The sequence below is a fragment of the Mobula birostris genome, chromosome 5, assembly GCF_030028105.1.
Source record: "Mobula birostris isolate sMobBir1 chromosome 5, sMobBir1.hap1, whole genome shotgun sequence".
Lineage (NCBI taxonomy): Eukaryota > Metazoa > Chordata > Chondrichthyes > Myliobatiformes > Myliobatidae > Mobula > Mobula birostris.
This window is the reverse complement of record NC_092374.1, coordinates 37,851,759-37,870,908: the sequence shown is the minus strand read 5'-3', so window position 1 is coordinate 37,870,908 and position 19,150 is coordinate 37,851,759. Positions and strand designations below refer to the sequence as shown.

Below are 19,150 nucleotides of genomic sequence, written 5' to 3'. Positions count from 1 at the left end.
TTGTCAATAAATATCAGGTTGGATGTCTTTAGGACTTCCCCGGAGATGCTTATCGGGCATAATGGTTCAAAGTTTTCAGCGATTTATAAGCGCTATCGATGCTTTCTGTGCACTATTTGGCAGCTGCAGTGCTTATATTACTGCTTTACCCACAGCTAACAGAGTTCGAGGAAGGGCGTTTCCCTCCCTTAATACGTAGCTAGATAATGTGACACGTGACATAACTCAATATGAAGACACGCCCTTGCCGGGGATCGGAAGTTCGCGTACGTCTGCTTCCTTTGGACCAATCAGGACGGACGTAGACCCAAACCTGAGGGTTTATTGGTTCTTCGACCTCGCAAGATCCCGACTGTCAGGGTGATTTCCAATCCGGAGAGGCGTGACATCCGCGTTCGGGTTTCTTCAGCCAGTCAGGGCGAGGTTAGGATCGGACGATAGGTGCTCGCCATCTTTTGTTGTATCCTCCTGGCTGGATCGGTGACAAGACTTGGGAGCTGGTGTGTGGCCGGTTTGAATCTTTTGGATCTTCACTGAGTATTCTTCTCTGAGCCTGGGTGAGTAAGGTAATTTAAAGAAGTATTGTCTTGTTTATAGGCGCTGCGGCAGACAGGCCTATCTAGGGTCCTGATGGAAGCCAGCGACTATGAGGTAATTGATGCTTCTTAGACTTTGGTAATTGTACTAGGTACCTGGTCTCTGCTCGTCTCTTCACTTTAATGTCTCAGGCCCGGCTGTGGAGGCTCATCCGCATCTCGTCCTCAGAAAGTCCACCTTCATCCAAAAGAGCCGTGCATCTGTCTCTCTCCACCTGAAAGGGAAAGATCGGCGGCATCGCTGGGGCCTTGAAATTGGTACTCATTCACTGTAATCTCATTGTGCCCGATGAGCGTCTCCAGGAAAGTCCCAAAGAAATCTAACCTGATATTTATTGACAAGGGGTTACCAGTTCCAGGTAATAGTCGTTACAGACAATTAGTTTGTGTATCATCTGTTTGCTTCAACGCCGTGTCCTGAAATCGTGTGCCGCATCTCCATCGTCTCAATTACAACGGGTAACAATGTTCATTGCCCCTATAAACAGCGGCAAGTGCACGTAAAGCTAAATGTTTTCAAAATACCTGAATTTTGGATATAGCGATTCAGTGAAATGTTGTTTGACAAAATTCTCGTTCCTAACTGGCTAAAAGATGTAGCTGTGCAATATACTTTAATCTTTTTTTTCTTTCTTGGCACACTCCCATTCCAGGCAAATAAAATGTAGCCATTTACATCATCCACTTGCATTGCATATGAAAGCTGCTGTGATTTTCCTGAGTTTTATTGATCATAACGAAATAATGACTCCATTTGTAATTGGAATTAACAAAGTGAAATTATTAAATTCTTATGTTTTGCATTAACACTAATGGGCGATTTCCTTCAATACAGTTCTCCGATTCGGAATCCTCAATTATATATGTTTTCAATGTGATTCAGCAGAATGCAACTTGTTATATTAAGAATATCCTGTTGTCAAATGTGCCCCATGTAAATTTATGACAGGAAAATTTTGTATCTTATATTTTTGTCATTTGCGAGGGGGAAAGAAAATATACAAAGGATATAATTTCTAGAGATCTCACAGGACTGTGCTGACCATCAGACACTAATTCCATTTTATTTACTCCCACATTCTTGTCATCCCCCTCAGATTCTGCCAGTCATCTGTACACTAGGTATAATATGCAATGGTCAATTACCCCCCCACCCCCAAGCTGCACAACTTTGAGACTTAGGAGGAACCAGAACTTCCTGAAAAATCCATATGGTCGCAGGAAAAATACATATTCCATAAAGATGGTGTTGGATTGGAGCCTGGTCACTGGAGTTGAGGCAGGAGGTCTATTGGCTGCATCCATTCTGCAAAATAAAATTTGGCAAAAGTTTAAAAAAAATTCAAGCATTATTTATTTTATCTGTTTTATCTGTTAATAGATGTTTTTGGAGTTTTCAGTAATATTTTAGTTATTGAACTTGATAAGGAGTATCAGGTGTGTTTTGCCTGTACAATAACTAATGCCCTTTATTCCATTATTATTCATTAATTCCATTCAAAAGTAAAACATTTATTTCTGCTTCACCCTGTTTTCATGGTGCTGCTGCCAATTTGATTTGCTGTAACAAAATCCTTTCAGTGGTTTTTGAGATGGCAGGATAGTTACGTGGTTAGTTTAATGCTATTACAGTGCCAATGAGCTGGGTTCAATGACTGCGTGGGCTTCTGGGTGCTTCGGTTTTCTCCAGCATTCCAAAGACACAGGAATTAGGTTAATTGGTCACATGGGTGTAATAGAGCAGCGTGGCGTCATTGAGCTAGAAGGGCCTGTTACAGCTCTATATCTCTAAATAAAATATTGCTTGTAGCATTTGTCTGCCATATTTTTGCAGCATGATTAAGCTTTGATTCAGATATAGCTTGTTAGCTCTGCTATTTCCTTAAAGGATTACCTTATTTCATTGTTAATTTCAGCATAGTTTATTTCACGTGATGGGCCGAAAGGCCTGTTCGTGCTGTACTTTTCTGTAAGTCGATGGGAGTAGGTGGTTTAAATGGCTTGGCATGGACTAGATGGACTGAAGGGCCTGTTTCTGTGCTGTATTCTTCTATGACTCTATGTCTATGGCAGTTGTATATCCATGGGTAACATCTGATCAATGGATTCTTATTCATTGCATATTCTTTTTCAAGAGAGAACATGGATTCTTGTGCTTTGAGTCATCACCGGAAACCTGCAGTTTTTTCTCTCTGACATCCTTGTACGGCATACACACCAACCAGTTTAACAAAAGCATAAATAGCTAAAATATTTCCAATGTTTGGTCTGAAATATTGATAACTGATTAATTGGTGGTATTCTGTATTTGAAAAGACACTTATTGTTTGGTTAGATACATCAGAGAGGTAAGGAGAGAATCCCTGTCAGAGATAAGTCCCCTTATTCACAAGGAATAGGGGCATAGACTGTATACGGATAACAGAAAAAAGTGCCGGTATCATTAAAGTCGCTTGCCATGAGACAAAACTATGTAACACGGTCAGCCTCTCCATGAATCTAAATTACTGTGTTGTATACATAGTGAATCTGATCTGCTTTCTGACAGTATGTAGATTGACAGTACAGTAGATTCCAGTTAATTGTGCCATTGGTTAATCTGGGTAAATGCTTTTTTGGGGCAACTCTGAAAGAACAAAAACTAATCGAGAAAGTAGCCGGGATTCCCTTTATTTATTTGAGACATTATGCTACTTGGTACAGGAGACTTGCCGATCAGTTTCTAATTAGCGTCAGTTGCATGCTCTTGTGTGGCCATTAGACACGACAGTACTTGGAGCAAACAAATTTTAAATGGTGTCAGTTGCGTGTGTCTGTGTTCAAAAAGCAGTTATTTTTGTCGCTGATAGTTAGCAGCAAGACAATTCAGAACGAGGATGGTGGAGAATATTGGTAACTTGGTTTCACTTGTTTTATGCCCTGTCTGTGTGATGTTCCCCTAAACGAGAACTACACAGACCGCTGATACGAAGTCCAAGAAGGGCACCATTTTAGCTGGGACACCGCGGAGGTTCTAGTGCAAGCAAACACAGGCTCGAATTTCTAGAAACGTGTCCTCTTCTGATAACTCTGTAAGCAAACATGTACAAACCCCTCAGAGCACAGCAAACCTCTGCTTGGTGACTATTGAGTCATTTAATAGTAGGGTCCTTGTGTCATCCATAGCAGAATGTACTTCTGAAAGTAATCATAAAAGATGAGTCCAGGGAGGACTCTTGAAAAGAGGGGTTCCCAACTATGATATGTTGAACTTTGCTTTATGGTGTTGGTCCATGGCATAAAAAAGGGTTTTGGGAGCCCCGCTTTAAATTTTGTATCATCTGTCCTGTAGGCCTGCAGTTTTCCCCACTGTGACCTTTACTATAAAACAACAAAAGAATAAATAATGGACTTCATTTAAAGTACCTCCTTTTATGGTGAATTAATTGTAGTCAACTGTGTCAATAAAATAGCAGCACTCCACTTTTGTACTCCAGTTTCTGGTGTAGAGCTCTTTTTAATCCTTTTAGTACCCATCGATAGTGGTTGGGAAAAGTGTACGGATTATTAAAGTTTTTTTTAAAGCAATGATTACTGAAAATGTTGACAAGTTTGACTGTGTTCCAAATAATTGAAGAATTGTCTGAGTAGTCCTGGTATCTTATTGCCTCAAATTGCCAGGTTCCATGTGTAAACTTGTTTCCTTTAAAGAACAACAAATACGAAAGTTATGAGGTCAAATGATATGTTGAAACTTGCTAATGTACATGTGAGTTTAAGATACCTTTTCGTGCTAATGTTTACATGAACATGCACTAAGCAGATTGAAATATTTTTCCAGTTGAGAAGCTAGCCATTTAGTCTGTGTTCCTTTCTTGGTGACCGATTCAGAGTAAGATAGAGGTTGGAAATTAATATCTTACCTATCTTTGGGCTGTGGAAAGATTAGATTTCATTATCCTTAAGAACTAGAATACAGTATATATTAGTATTTTGTCAAATTTTCTGAAGGTAATTGATTACTGTAATTTTGATATTTTTAACTTGTTATTATGTTGACTAATTATATTTCCTTCTACTCTGAACAGATTAAAATACAGAAAAGGAAAAATGTTGTCCAGGTTGTTTCGCATGCATGGACTTTTTGTAGCCTCTCATCCTTGGGAGGTGATTGTGGGAACAGTTACAGTCACTATCTGCATGATGTCCATGAATATGTTTACTGGTAATAATCAGATTTGTGGGTGGAATTTTGACTGTCCAAAGATTGAAGAGGTAAGCACATTATTAGAAATAAAGGGATATTTTTACCATGCCTCATTTAAGCAAATTAATGAGTTAGATTTATTTTTGACCAACTTTTAAATTTTTGTACCCTTTTGCCGAGGGTACGTTTTATGTGCAATTGAAATAGATTTAAAGCTTGAAGATCATTCTTGGATTCAACTTCAAGGCTCACAAATGAAATTGATTTTGAATTCAGTCATGTTTCCTGAAAAACTGTATTTTGTAGTCTTAAGGAAAATGAATGTAAATTCTTCATGTTTAGTATTACTAAGAGTTTTATAATTGGAAGGAATAACTTTACTGGGGTAGATCTTCAGAATTTTTGTTTCAACCTATTTTTAATTCGGTTGATCTATTTCAATTCTGTTTTTCATTTGGATGATAGAAATTTGAACTAAAAACAGAATGCTGCAAACTTTCAGTTTAAGCAGCAGTTTTAGAAAGAAATGAAGTCGATTAACATTCTCCAGATCTTTTGTTCTATGTTTTAATTATTCTGCTGCTAGCATCTTTCACATGAGCATTCCCAAATTTTTTTTTTTATTATTCTTCATCAACTCCAGTTACCTCTTCAACAAAGCTGATGGGACTCTTATTTTCTGCACTTTCACGTAGTCTTACTTCCCGTCCAGAACAAAGGCAGGTTATTTTCTACTTGCATTCTACCTCACTACCCTACCCATTCAAGTGATTTTTGCTACCTTCAATGTGATGCCACCACCATCCCCGCTTCCATAGAACACTACAGCACAGAAAACAGGCCATTCAGCCCTTCTATTCTGTGCTGAAACTATATTCCGCTAGTCCCATTGACCTGCACCCAGTCCATAACCCTCCAGACCGCTCCCATCCATGTATCTATCCAGTTTATTCTTAAAACGCAAAAGTGAGCCCGCATTTACCTTGTCAGATGGCAGCTCGTTCCACACTCCCACCACTCTGAGTGAAGAAGTTTCCCCTAAACCTTTTCCTTTTCACCCTAAAGCCATGTCCTCTGGTAATTATCTCTCCTAAGTGGAAAGAACCTACTCGCATTTACACAAAATAATCTGCAGATGCTGGGGTCAAAGCAACACTCACAACACGCTAGAGGAACTCAGCAGGTCGGGCAGCATCGGTGGAAAAGATCAGTCGACGTTTCGGGCCGGAACGCTTCGTCAGCCGGAAACGTCGACTGATCTTTTCCACCGATGCTGCCTGACCTGCTAAGTTCCTCCAGCGTGTGTGAGTGCTACTTGCATTTACTCTGTATATACTCCTCAATTTCGTAAACTATCAAATCCCCCCACATTCTTCTACACTCCAAGGAATAAAGTCCTAACCTGTTCAATCTTTCCCTGTAACTCAACTCCTGAAGACCCAGCAACATCCTAGTAAATCTTCTCTGCATTCTTTCAATCTTACTGTTATCCTTCCTATAGTTAGGTGACCAGAACTGCACACACTGCTCCAAATCTGGCCTCACCAATGTCTTATATAACCTCACCATAACATCCCAACTCCTATACTCAATACTTTGATTTATGAATGCCAGGATGCCAAAAGCGTTCTTTACAACCCTGTCTACCTGTGATGCCTACTTTCAGGGAATTATGTATCTGAACTCCCAGATTCCTTTGTTCCTCCGCACTCCTCAGTCTCCTACCATTTACTGTGTAAGTCCTACCTTGATTTGTCCTTCCAAAATGCAACACCTCACACTTGTCTGCATTAAATTCCATCTGCCATTTTCTCGCCCATTTTTCCAGTTGGTCCAGATCCCTCTACAAGGTTTGAAAACCTTCCTCGCTGGCCACAATGCCTCCAATCTTAGTGCCATCAGCAAACTTGCTGATCTAATTTACCACATTATCATCTAGATCATTGGTATAGACAACAAACAACAATGGTCCCATCACTGATCCCTGAGGCACACCACTAGCCGCAGGCCTCCAGTCTGAGAAGCAATCATTCACTACCACTCTCTGTCTTCTCCCACACAGCCAATTTCGAATCCAGTTTACAACCTCTCCATGGATACCTAGTGTCTGAACCTTCTGAACTAACCTCCCATGTAGGACCTTTTCAAAGGCCTTACAAAGTCCATGTAGACAACATCCACAGCTACTTTCTTGGTAACCTTCTCAAAAAAAACTCTATAAGATTCGTTAAATATGATCTACCATGCACAAAGCTATGCTGACTATCCTTAATCAGCCCTTGGCTGTCCAAATACTTGTATATCCAATCCCTCAGAACACTTTCCAATAATCTACCTACTACTGATGTCAGGCTCACCGGCCTGTAATTACCTGGTTTACTTTTGGAGCCTTTTTTAAACAACGGAACAACATGAGCTACCCTCCAATCCTCCGGCACTGCACCTGTGACTCAGGACATTTTAAACATTTCTGCCAGGGCCCCTGCAATTTCTACACTAATGTCTCTCAAGGTCCAAGGAAATATCATGTCAGGCCCGGGAGATTTACCTACCTTTATTCACTGTAAAGCAGCAAACACCTCCTCCTCTTTAACCTCTATATGTTCCATGACACTACTGCTTGTTTCCCTTCCTTCCATATACGCTTTGCCAGTTTCCTGAGTAAATACCGATGCAAAAAAATTGTTTTAAGATCTCCCCCATCTTGTGAGGCTCCACCCATAGACGACCACTCTGATCTTCTAGGGGACCAATTATGTCCCTTACTATCCTTTTAATATACTTGTAGAAACCCTTCAGGTTTACCTTCACATTATCTGCCAAAGCAACTTCATGTCTTTTTGTCTTCCTGATTTCCTCCTTTAGTGTTTTCTTACATCTTCTATACTCTTCAAGTACCTCATTTGTCTTTGTTGCCTATACCTGCTATACACCTCTCTTTTTCTTAACCAGATCACCAATATCACTTGAAAACCAAGGTTCCCTATGCCTGTTAACTTTGCCTTTAATCCTGGCAGGAACATACAAACTCTGCACTTTCAAAAATTTTGCCTTTGCAGGCCTTCCACTTACTGAACACATCCTTGCCAGAAGACAACTTATCCTAATCCACTCTTCCTAGATCCTTTTTCATTTCCACAAAATTGGCCCTTCTCCAATTTAGAACCTCAACTCGAGGACCAGACCTATCCTTATCCATAATTAACTTGAAACTAATGACATTATGGTCACTGGACCCAAAATGTTTGCCTACACATACTTCTGACACCTGACCTGCCTGGTTCCCTAATAGGAGATAAAGTATTGCATCCTCTCTTGTAGGTACCTCTATATATTGATTTAGAAAACTTTCCTGAACACATTTGACAAACTCCAATCCATTAGCCCTTTCACAGTGTGGGAGTCTCAGTCCCAGTCAATATGTGAAAAGTTAAAATCCCCTACTATTACAACTTTCTGTTTCTTACATCAGTCTGCTATCTCTACAGATTTGCTCCTCCAATTCTCTCTATTAGGCGGTCTACAATATGACCCTATTAGTGTGGTCACACCTTTCCCGTTTCTCAGCTCCACCCATATGGCCTCTGTAGACAAGCCCTCTGGGCTGTCCTGTCTACACACAGCTGTGATATTTTCCCTGACTAGTAATGCCACTCCTCGCCCTTTCATCCCTCCCCCTCTATCACGTCTGAAACAACAGAACCCTGGAACATTAAGCTGCCAGTCCTGCCCCTCCTGCAACCAAGTCTCACTAATAACAATAATGTCGTAATCCCATGTGCCAATCCACGCCCTAAACTCATCTGCTTTACCTACAATGCTCCTTGCATTGAAATAGATGCACCTGAGAACACTTCTATCACGTACAAACCTTTGATTTCTGTCTATACATGCAGACCTCGCATGACCTCTATCCTCCACCACCTCATGATCTGCTCTAACACTCTGGGTCCCCTCCCCCTGCAAATCTAGTTTACCCCCCCCCCCCCCCCGAGCAGCACTGGCAAATCTACCCACAAGGATATTAGTCCCCCCTGCAGTTCAGGTGCAAACTGTCCCATTGGAACAGATCCCACCTTCCCTGGAACAAAGCCCAATTGTCCAGAAACCTGAAGCCCTCCCTCCTGCACCATCTCCTTGGTCACGTATTTAGCTGCATTATCTTCCTATTTCTAGCCTCACTAGCACGTGGCACAGGTCGTAATCCTGAGTCCTTTGCACGTAACTCCCTAAACTCTGCAGGACCTCCTCCTTCCTATCTATGTCATTGGTCCCTACATGAACCACGATATCTGGCTGCTCACCTTATCTCCTGAGAATACCGAGAACTCGATCCGAGATATCACGGACTCCGGCACCAGGGAGGCAACAGACCATCCGGGATTCTCGATCTCTCTCACAGATCCTCTTATCTGTCCCCCTATCGAATCCCCTATCACTACTGCTCTCCTCTTTTCCATCCTTCCTTTCTGAGCTGAGGGTCCAGTCTCGGTGCCAGAGACGCGACCACTACAACTTGTCTCTGGTAAGTCATCCCCACCAACGGTATCCAAAACGATATACTTATTGTTGATGGGAACGGCCACAGGGGTGCTCTGCTCTTTCTGTCTGTTCCCCTTCCCTCTCCTGACAGTCACCCAGCTACCTGCCTCCTGACTTTTAGGGGTGACTGTCTCCCTGAAACTCTTGTCTATTTCTGCCTCTGACTTACGAATGATCCGAAGTTCATCCAGCTCCAGCTCCCTAACTCGGTTTGTCAGGAGCTGCAGCTGGATGCCCCTTTTACAGGTGTAGTCATCAGGGACAATTGTGCTGTCCCTGACTTCCCACATACTGCATACAGAGCACTCGACTCCCCTAACTGCTGCCTCCATTACCTACTCTTAAGTTAATTAAATTAATTAAAGGAACTTACCCGGCCTTGCCTCACTGGGAGCAAGCTCATCCTCAGCCTCTGCTCACCGAAGCCTCTTGAGCCAAAGTCTCAAAGCTGCACTCCTACCCTAAGCCACTCACCCACTGGCCGCTCCTCTTCTTCTTCTTCTATTTCCGGCTGTTTAGACGCATCTTGGTGTATCACAGCCCTCTGCAAGATGTATAATTAATTACAGAACTTCAAGGAACTCAAATTCTCGAATACAACTTAGTCTCACGTATAAACTGAATGATTGACTCTTCAATCAGATGTTGATTCTCTTGGTGGCCAAACAAAGATTTAATAGAAAACCAAAATAAATTTAAACCAGATAACCTCTTGAACAACATGCTTCTTTCACTTTTGTATCGATTATAGGTGTCTCAGGGCTCAGGGTTCCACAAAATCTTCTCCAACAATCCCTTTTTGCATTTTTAATTACTCTCCTTGTAACTGCTCTTTCCTTTTTATACTCCATAACATTATCTAACACTGGGTACTTTCTCAATTTCCTGTAAGCTCTATTTCTGTTTCTTACTGCTATATCACAATTTTTATTCCACCATGGCCGCTCCTCTTCAGTTACCCCTTCTTTTATTTGTCCCTTACCAATTTATCTCAAGTACTCACTCCCTCTAATCAACTAATCAACACTGTTTAACCCTTCAGTTGCCCTCGCTCTTTTCAAAGCACATTCTCCTTAGCTGCTTCCCAGCACTCAGTGCTCTCCCAAGCCCCTCGCTCCTCCTCTTGCTGCGACGGTCCCGCGATCACACTGTCCAGCAAATTCCCATCAACATCCTTTCTCATTGTTGCATGGAAAGGTGCACACGTTGTTTTATCATTCCTATCACCATCAGGGGACTGTTGTCCCCTTGTTCAAAAAAGGTAGTAGGGATAGTCCGGGTAATTATAGACCAGTGAGCCTTATGTCTGTGGTGGGAAAGCTGTTGGAAAAGATTCTTAGAGATAGGATCTCTGAACATTTAGAGAATCATGGTCTGATCAGGGACAGTCAGCATGGCTTTGTGAAGGGCAGATCGTGTCTAACAAGCCTGATAGAGTTCTTTGAGGAGGTGACCAAGCATATAGTTGGAGAAGTTGGCATCCAGTCAACACTAACAGAGAAGGATGACCCTATACAATTACACCAACACCAGGTCAGATCCGCCCTGCACGGAGTCAATGCGAGGAAAGCAGCTGGCCCAGATGGAGTCACCGGGAGGATTCTTAAGGACTGCGCAGATCAACTAGCGGGAGTATTTACTACCATCTTCACCCTCTCGCTACTACAGCCTGTAGTCCCCACCTACCTTAAGTCAGCCACAATAATACCCATACCAAAGAAAAGTACAGTGAACTACCTTAATGACTATCGCCCAGTTGCTCTAACTCCTATCATCATGAAATGTTTTGAGAGACTCTACTTCCGGGTCATCAAGGGAATGGCGGCGTAAGGAAAAGGTCTCTCGACAAAAAAGAAGGTAAACTGCCCCAAAATCAAATTTAGACAAATACTTAATATTGCATAACTATATAAATGGGGCAAGGATGATGTCTAAGAACAAGATTAAAAAGTCCGCTCCGAAGGCTGAGAAACATAAAGAGACGCAGCAAGGTGACGGGCCTAGCTCCCCCACGGCAAGCCAGGACGGAGATAATGAGGGGGAATCGGTGACTCTGTCTTTGATTCTCAGAGAGATTCGTGAGTTCTGACAAGATAACAGCAAACAGCTGGAAGATATTAAAGGAGAAATAGTAAAAACTAACTCGCGGATAGATGAAGCTGAAGCAAGGATTGTTGGAATTGAAGAGAAGCTACAAAATGCCGAGGAAGTGATAGCAGAAATGCTGAAGCTGCAAGACCAGCTCCAGTGGAAACTAATAGATCAAGAAGGCCGCTCAAGAAGGGAAAATGTGAGGATTTACGGAGTTCCTGAAGGAACTGAAGGTAAACCCGGATTGATGATTCCCTTCATAGAGAAGCTGCTTAGAGAGAACCTTGATATACCAGCTGCAAAAGACCTACAGATAGAAAGGGCTCACCGCGCAATGGCACCACGGCCCTCGGCAGACGCCCAACCCAGATCGATTCTGGTCAGATTTCTCAGTTACAGAACGAAGGAAGAGGTGCTTAAAAGGGCATGGCAAAATAAAGGCTTCATGTGGAACAACTGTAAAATCGGTTTAGACCACGACTACGCACTGGGGATTCTTGCCAGACGGAGGGAATATACGGAAACACGGAGAGTCCTGAAGGAAAACAACATCAGATTCCAGACCCTGTATCCAGCTCGGCTGAGAGTCTTTTACGACGAAGGGACAAAAACTTACGCTACGGTGGAGGAGGCAACGTCGGACCTGGCGGACCGGGGACTACCTATTAAAGTTATCACCTACCTATTAAAGTTATCACCCAACCGGAGTCACTACTGGAGAGGATCCGGCAGAAGTCATGGCAGTTAGTGGGGCGAGGACACTCCACTCGAACCAGAGTGTCAAACTACAAGGAAAAGCTGCAAATATTCAGACGCGAATGTACAAAGAATACAGATTAATTAAGAGAAATGACTGAAAAGAGTAAATCGGACTTAAAGATAAAATGAAAACTGGTAACTGAAAATAAACTAGGCGGAATAACTTGAATGATAGCAATATGGTCGAGACATAAATAGGAGGAAATTCTCTATGATTATTCAAACTGCTGAGGGCCCTCTAACACGGTGAAGATAGAGGTTATCCCTCTGAACTGAGGCGGTTCGGTGCTCAGGCCTCACTGTGGGAAGTCGGGAAAAATTTTCAAATGTTACACGTTCAAAAATGTCTAGGGTGTGGTTATATGTCTTGGTTTACTGTTGAGAAGGGATTGCTTATTGTTTGGTTAGAAAAGGAGAGTTTTTTTTCTACTAGAGAAAAATGCAAACTGAATTGGTAAAAATAATTTCCTATAATGTTAATGGGGTTTTGAATCCAATTAAAAGAAATAAGATTATGTCTAAATTGAAAAAAGAGAGGGCACAAATAGCTTTCCTCCAGGAAATGCATATGAGCCAATCTGAACATGGAAAATTAAAAAGAATGGGCTTTAAGCATGTATTTTTATTCATCATATAAATTGAGTCACAAAAGAGGGGTAGCTACTTTAATATCAAGTACTCTTAATTATGAACATATTTCAGAGACTAAAGACAAAGAAGGACGGTTTGTAAAAATCACAGGAAGAATAGAAGGTACAGAAATAACATTGCTGAATGTTTATGCTCCTCCAGGTTGTGAATGGTCATTTTATAGACACATTTTTGATCTAATGGTCAGTTCTCAAGGGGTAGTAATTTGTGGAGGGGATTTTAATATTAGATTAAATCCTGCATTAGATTCTTCAAGAATGGTTACTCAGAATAAACCTCTAACTCGGAAAATGAATTCATTGATGGAGGAGTTGGGAATTATAGATGTCTGGAGGGAATTACACCCTACTAGTAAAGATAATACACATTACTCTTTCCCTCATTCAGCCTATTCAAGGATAGACTATTTCTTTATCTTTAATACAGATAGACTCAGGATAAAAATCTGTAATATTGCAACAATTGATCTGTCGGATCACAGCCCAGTCTCTATGTCTCTAATCCTGGAAAAGAAAATGAGGAAAACGCTATGGAGGCTAAGCTCACATATACTCAATAACCCGAAAGTAATGGAGAGATTAAGGGGAGAAATCAAAGAATATCTAGACCTTAATGACACGGGAGAAACCTCACCAGTGATCTTATGGGATACATTGAAAGCTGTACTGAGAGGGAAAATTATTTCCATTACCACTCACATGAAAAAAATCAATGCACAAAAATTAGCAGACCTTCAAGGAAAATTAAAACAACTTCAAGTTGTAGATAGCAACAAAAGTAATTCAAATCGAAAACAGGAAATTAGGAAATTGCAAAGTGAAATTGACGATATTTATACGTTGGAAACTCAAAGAAATTTTCTTTACCTGAGAGAAAAGAGTTATGAAGTAGGAGGTAAATCAGCTAGATTATTAGCATATAAATTACGAATACAACAAGCAGACAATACAATTCATAAAATAAAGAATCCAAAGACAAAGCTTGTGGAGAGTACAATAGGGAAAATTCAAGAGAGTTTTGAAACATATTATCGAGAGCTGTACGCCCAACCCCAGGCCCCCAATGAGCCCTATATAGACAGTGTATTGAATTTTTTAGATCTACCTAAACTTACAGATTTACAAAATGAAAGTTTATTAGAACCAGTAACTGTCAAAGAACTGAACGTGGCCATCTCTAGGTTAAAGGCTGGAAAGTCCCCAGGTTCTGATGGGTTTACCTCAGAGTGGTACAAGTCCCTGAAGACACAGTTAGCCCCATTACTATTTAACACCTTTAATTGGATCTTGCAGAGAGGAGAAACTCCACCTTCCTGGAGAGAAGCGATTATTTCAGTTATTCCTAAAGAGGGTAAAGATAAACTAGAATGTGGCAATTATTGGCCAATTAGTGTTCTTAATTTAGATTACAAACTATTTACATCTATATTAGCGCGCAGATTGGAAAAGCTTTTACCTTGCCTAATCCACTTAGACCAGACTGGATTTATTCAACAAAGACAAACACAGGACAACATAAGGAGAACTCTGCACATATTAGAACAGGTTAATAAGAACAAGACAGAGACAGTGGTAGTAGGATTGGACGCTGAGAAAGCTTTTGATTCGGTTAGTTGGGCATTCCTATACAGAGTGTTAGGAAGATTCGGCTTTCAAGAAAAGTTTATTAAAGTAATTCAGACTCTATATGATAGCCCTACAGCCGGAATTAAGATAAATGGGGACCTCTCTGACTCCTTCATCTTAGAGAGAGGCACTAGACAGGGATGCCCAATTTCTCCTCTCCTTTTTGCGCTATATATTGAACCGCTTGCCCAACTAATAAAGCAGAGCGAAATCGTAAAAGGTATCAAGGTGGCAGGGATTGAACAGAAAGTGGCGTTATTCGCAGATGATGTTTTGGTCTATCTGAGTGAACCAGAAAAATCATTTATAGGATTGTTTACACTGTTGGATGACTTTGGGAAAATATCAGGTTATAAAATAAATGTAAAGAAAATGCAGGTTATGTCCCTAAATTATACACCATCCAAAAAATTGGAGGATACATACGATCTTAAGTGGGAAGCTAAATCATTAAAATATTTAGGAATAACCCTGCCGAAGGATCTTTCAACACTGTCACAGGTAAATTATGGGCCATTAATCTCAGAGATAAAAGCAGATATACATAGATGGAATCTTATCCCCTTTTTAAGTTTAAATTCAAGGATAAATACTATAAAAATGAATATTCTTCCTCGGTTATTGTATCTTTTCTGTACTTTACTGGTGGAGGTGGATGATAATCAATTCAGGGAATGGGACAAATGGATTTCCCGCTTCATTTGGCAAGGAAAGAAACCTAGAATTCGATATAACACCTTACAGTTAGGGAAGGAAGGAGTAGGTATGGTTCTTCCTTGCCTGAGAAATTATTTTTATGCCTCACAGATAACCCCTCTGTTATATTGGTGTAATAGGGAATATAAGGCTAGATGGAAGGAAATAGAATTTGGATTAGTTCACAGTTTTCCTCTACAGTCCTCAATAGCTGACGAAGTATTGATGGCCCAGGTGGAAAAATTTAAAAACAGTTGGATAAATCTTACATTAAAAGTATGGCAGAAGGTGGTTAATTCATGTGGAATTAATAACATGTTAAAACTCTTTAGATGGTGTGCATATGATACCGAATTCCTTCCCAACAGAGGAGATAAAAGATTTGAGCTATGGATAAAGAAAGGTCTTACAACCTACCTCTCATTTATAGATAAAAGAGTATTACAAAGTTTCCAAATCCTGCAGGACAAACATGGCCTAGAACACAATGACTATTTTAGGTACCTTCGAGTACGGAACTATGTTAACCAGAGTTGTAGATATATAGACCTATCAACAGTAGAATTAGAATTTTTCAAGATTCTGAATTTGGCTTGCAGTTCAATACCTAGTAAATCAGTTTCTCAATTATATAATGCACTCTCCCATGCTAAAAATGTAAATACACTGTATATTAAAGAGAAGTGGGAGAAAGAAGCAGGGTTGGTACTTTCAGAGGAGGCTTGGGGGAAAATCTGCAGCTTTCAATGGTCCTCGACTAATTCTTTGACTTGGAGAGAACATTGTTGGAAAAAACATTATAAGGTACTTCAAGACCCCATATCAGGAAAAATATAAAGATACAAACGTGACGTGTTGGAGAAGGTGCGGCTCCAAGGAGGCAAATCATTTTCATATCTTCTGGGATTGCCCTAAATTAAGTCTATATTGGGAAGGTATTCATAGAACATTAGTTAAGGTACTTAGGTCCCAGATACCTCTGAACTTTGAGACGCTCTATTTGGGGCATGTATTGTTTCTTGAACAGAAGGAAGATATAAAGTTGCTGCAGGCCCTCTTAGCAGCAAGTAAGAAATCAATCACTAGAAAGTGGCTAAATCCAATACCACCTACATTAGAAGATTGGCGCAAAATTATCTTGGAAATATTTAAAATAGAAAAGTTGACTTACTCCCTGAGAATTCAAAAAGAAAAATTTTATCAAATCTGGAATAAATGGATTGAATATATAACCCCAATGCGAGCAGACTTTAGATGATTCTCCTAATGATTTATACTGCTCTTCTCATCAACACAGTAATATTGCTAATGTAAGCACCCCTAGTCTAAATGTCTTTTTTTTTGTGTTTTCTTTTGGAAAATAGAGAATTAACACAAGTAAAGGGAAAGATTTGGGAAAGGGATAAAAAATGAAAAAAATAATTAAATAAGTACATAGGGATTGGATAATTATGTCTGCGGGCAGGAGCAAGCATGAACAAATTAGGATGTAAACACCTACAATGGTTGTTACATAGGCTTACATACAACATTTTGGACCAGTGGAAATGGTCCAGAAGAGTTATATGGAAACTATTATTACTATTTTTCTTAACAACTAATACCATTACTTAGCCTAATAGATTAGAATTACCACAGTACATAATTATCTATTTAAGTGTCTAATTTCCTTTTATATCATCTCAATGTGTACTTAAGAATGTATAAATAATTATAGTTTTATACATATAAAAAAATGGAAAAGGTTATATGTGTGAAAAAAGTACATGATATTTGTGAATTCCTTATCCAAATAAAAATAAAATTTAAAAAAAAGAAATGTTTTGAGAGACTCATACTGTCTTATATTAGGTCTGCCATACCTGCTGACTTTGATAAATACCAGTTTGCGTATCGTGCAGACAGATCGACAGAGGATGCAGTCATCACAGCTCTCCACACAGCCCTTACAAACCTGGATCAGGATAACACCTATGTAAGAATGCTGTTTGTGGACTACAGCTCAGCTTTTAATACAGTCATCCCCTACAAACTGGTGCAGCCTGGGCCTTGAGCAACCTGGGCCTTGGCAGTTCACTGTGCTCATGGATACTGGATTTTCTGAGTAACAGACCCCAAAGTGTCAGGATGGGAGAACACACATCATCTATTCTCATCCTGAACACCGGTACACCACCGGGGTGTGTTCTCAGCCCCATCCTCTATTCTCTTTTCACCCATGACTGCTCTACCATTCACTCCACCAACACCATTGTCAAATTTGCTGACGATACCACCCTAATAGGTGTCATATCAGACTGTGATGAGACAGCCTAGAGGGAGGAGGTACAGCATTTGACAGAATGGTGTTGTCATAATAACCTGGACTTGAACATCACAAAAACCAAGGAGCTGATAGTAGACTTCAGGAAATCAAAGTGCATCGAGCACTCTGCTCTGCACATATACGGGAAAGAGGTGGAGAGAGTAGAGAGTTTCAAGTTCCTCGGCATCCACATCTCGGCTGACCTCACCTGGACTGCCCATATCTCTTATCAGGTGGGGAAGGCCCAACAGAGGCTCTACTTCCTAAGGAAGCTAAAGCATGCTCTCCTCCCTCATCACCTGCTGATCAACTTCTATCGGACAACTATAGAGAGCCTCCTGACGTATTACTGTGCGGTGTGGTTTGCCAGCTGCACAGAACAAGAAAGGAAGGACTTGCAGCGGGTGGTGAGGATAGCAGAGCGGGTTACTGGCACAATATTACCCTCCCTCAGAGACTTTTATACTGGCAGACTTCAAAAGAAGGCTACTTGTATTTCAAAGGATCCCACTCATCCTGGACATCACCTGTTTTCCCCTCTACCTTCTGGGAAGAGATACGGAGCATTAAGGACGAAAACAAAGAGACTCCTTAGCAGCTTCTACCCACAAGCAGTGAAATGTATAACACCGGCTTCCCTTCTCCTGCCCCCCTCCTAAGACGGCGGCAGCTAAATACATCACACTTCCAGGAATGGCAGGTGTGCAATAGTCCTACCCCACCATCCATATATTATTAATTTTGGACTGTACTCCTGAGGTTTTAGAGTTTATTTTATGTATATATTCTTCGTCATGCTGCAAAACGTTGAGCTGCTAAACTGTGTTTCATTGCTCCACAACAATGACAATAAAGATATTCTTCTTCTTAGATGAGGGTAGTGCAGTGGATGTGATCTATATGGATTTTAGTAAGGTATTTGACAAGGTTCCACATGGTAGGCTTATTCAGAAAGTTAGAAGGCATAGGATCCAGGGAAGTTTGGCCAGGTGGATTCAGAATTGGCTTGCCTGCAGAAGGCAGAGGGTCGTGGTGGAGGGAGTACATTCAGATTGGAGGATTGTGACTAGTGGTGTCCCACAAGGATCTGTTGTGGGACCTCTACTTCTTGTGATTTTTATTAATGACCTGGATGTGGGGGTAGAAGGGTGGGTTGGCAAGTCTGCAGACGACACAAAGGTTGTTGGTGGTGTAGATAGTGTAGAGGATTGTCAAAGATTGCAGAGAGACATTGATAGGATGCAGAAGTGGGCTGAGAAGTGGCAGATGGAGTTCAACCTGGAGAAGTGTGAGGTGGTACACTTTGGAAGGACAAATTCCAAGGCAGAGTACAAAGTAAATGGCAGGATACTTGGTAGTGTGGAGGAGCAGAGGGATCTGGGGGTACATGTCCACAGATCCCTGAAAGTTGCCTCACAGGTAGATAGGGTAGTTAAGAAAGCTTATGGGGTGTTAGCTTTCATAAGTCGAGGGATAGAGTTTAAGAGTCGCGATGTAATGATACAGCTCTATAAAACTCTGGTTAGGCCACATTTGGAGTACTATGTCCATTTCTGGTCACCTCACTATAGGAAGGATGTGGAAGCATTGGAAAGGGTACAGAGGAGATTTACCAGGATGCTGCCTGGATTAGAAAGTATGCATTATGATCAGAGATTAAGGGAGCTAGGGTTTTACTCTTTGGAGAGGAGGAGGATAA

General features: G+C 40.9%; 1 protein-coding gene across 2 annotated transcripts in view; it reads left to right on the top strand.

Annotated features, from left to right (window-relative positions):
* Nucleotides 1–396: 396 nt before the first annotated feature.
* The window catches only part of hmgcra (3-hydroxy-3-methylglutaryl-CoA reductase a), a 59,022-nt gene continuing 40,268 nt past the window's right edge, over nucleotides 397–19,150 (top strand). Inside the window, exons 1-2 of one of the 2 annotated variants that reach the window (XM_072257905.1) lie at nucleotides 397–557; nucleotides 4,664–4,850. In XM_072257905.1, the coding sequence (XP_072114006.1) occupies nucleotides 4,686–4,850 (165 nt within the window). In that variant the 5' untranslated portion in view covers nucleotides 397–557; nucleotides 4,664–4,685. Of the gene's footprint in view, nucleotides 558–4,663; nucleotides 4,851–10,857; nucleotides 16,825–19,150 lie in introns of those variants that run through there. The other variant, XM_072257904.1, reaches the window with a different exon arrangement.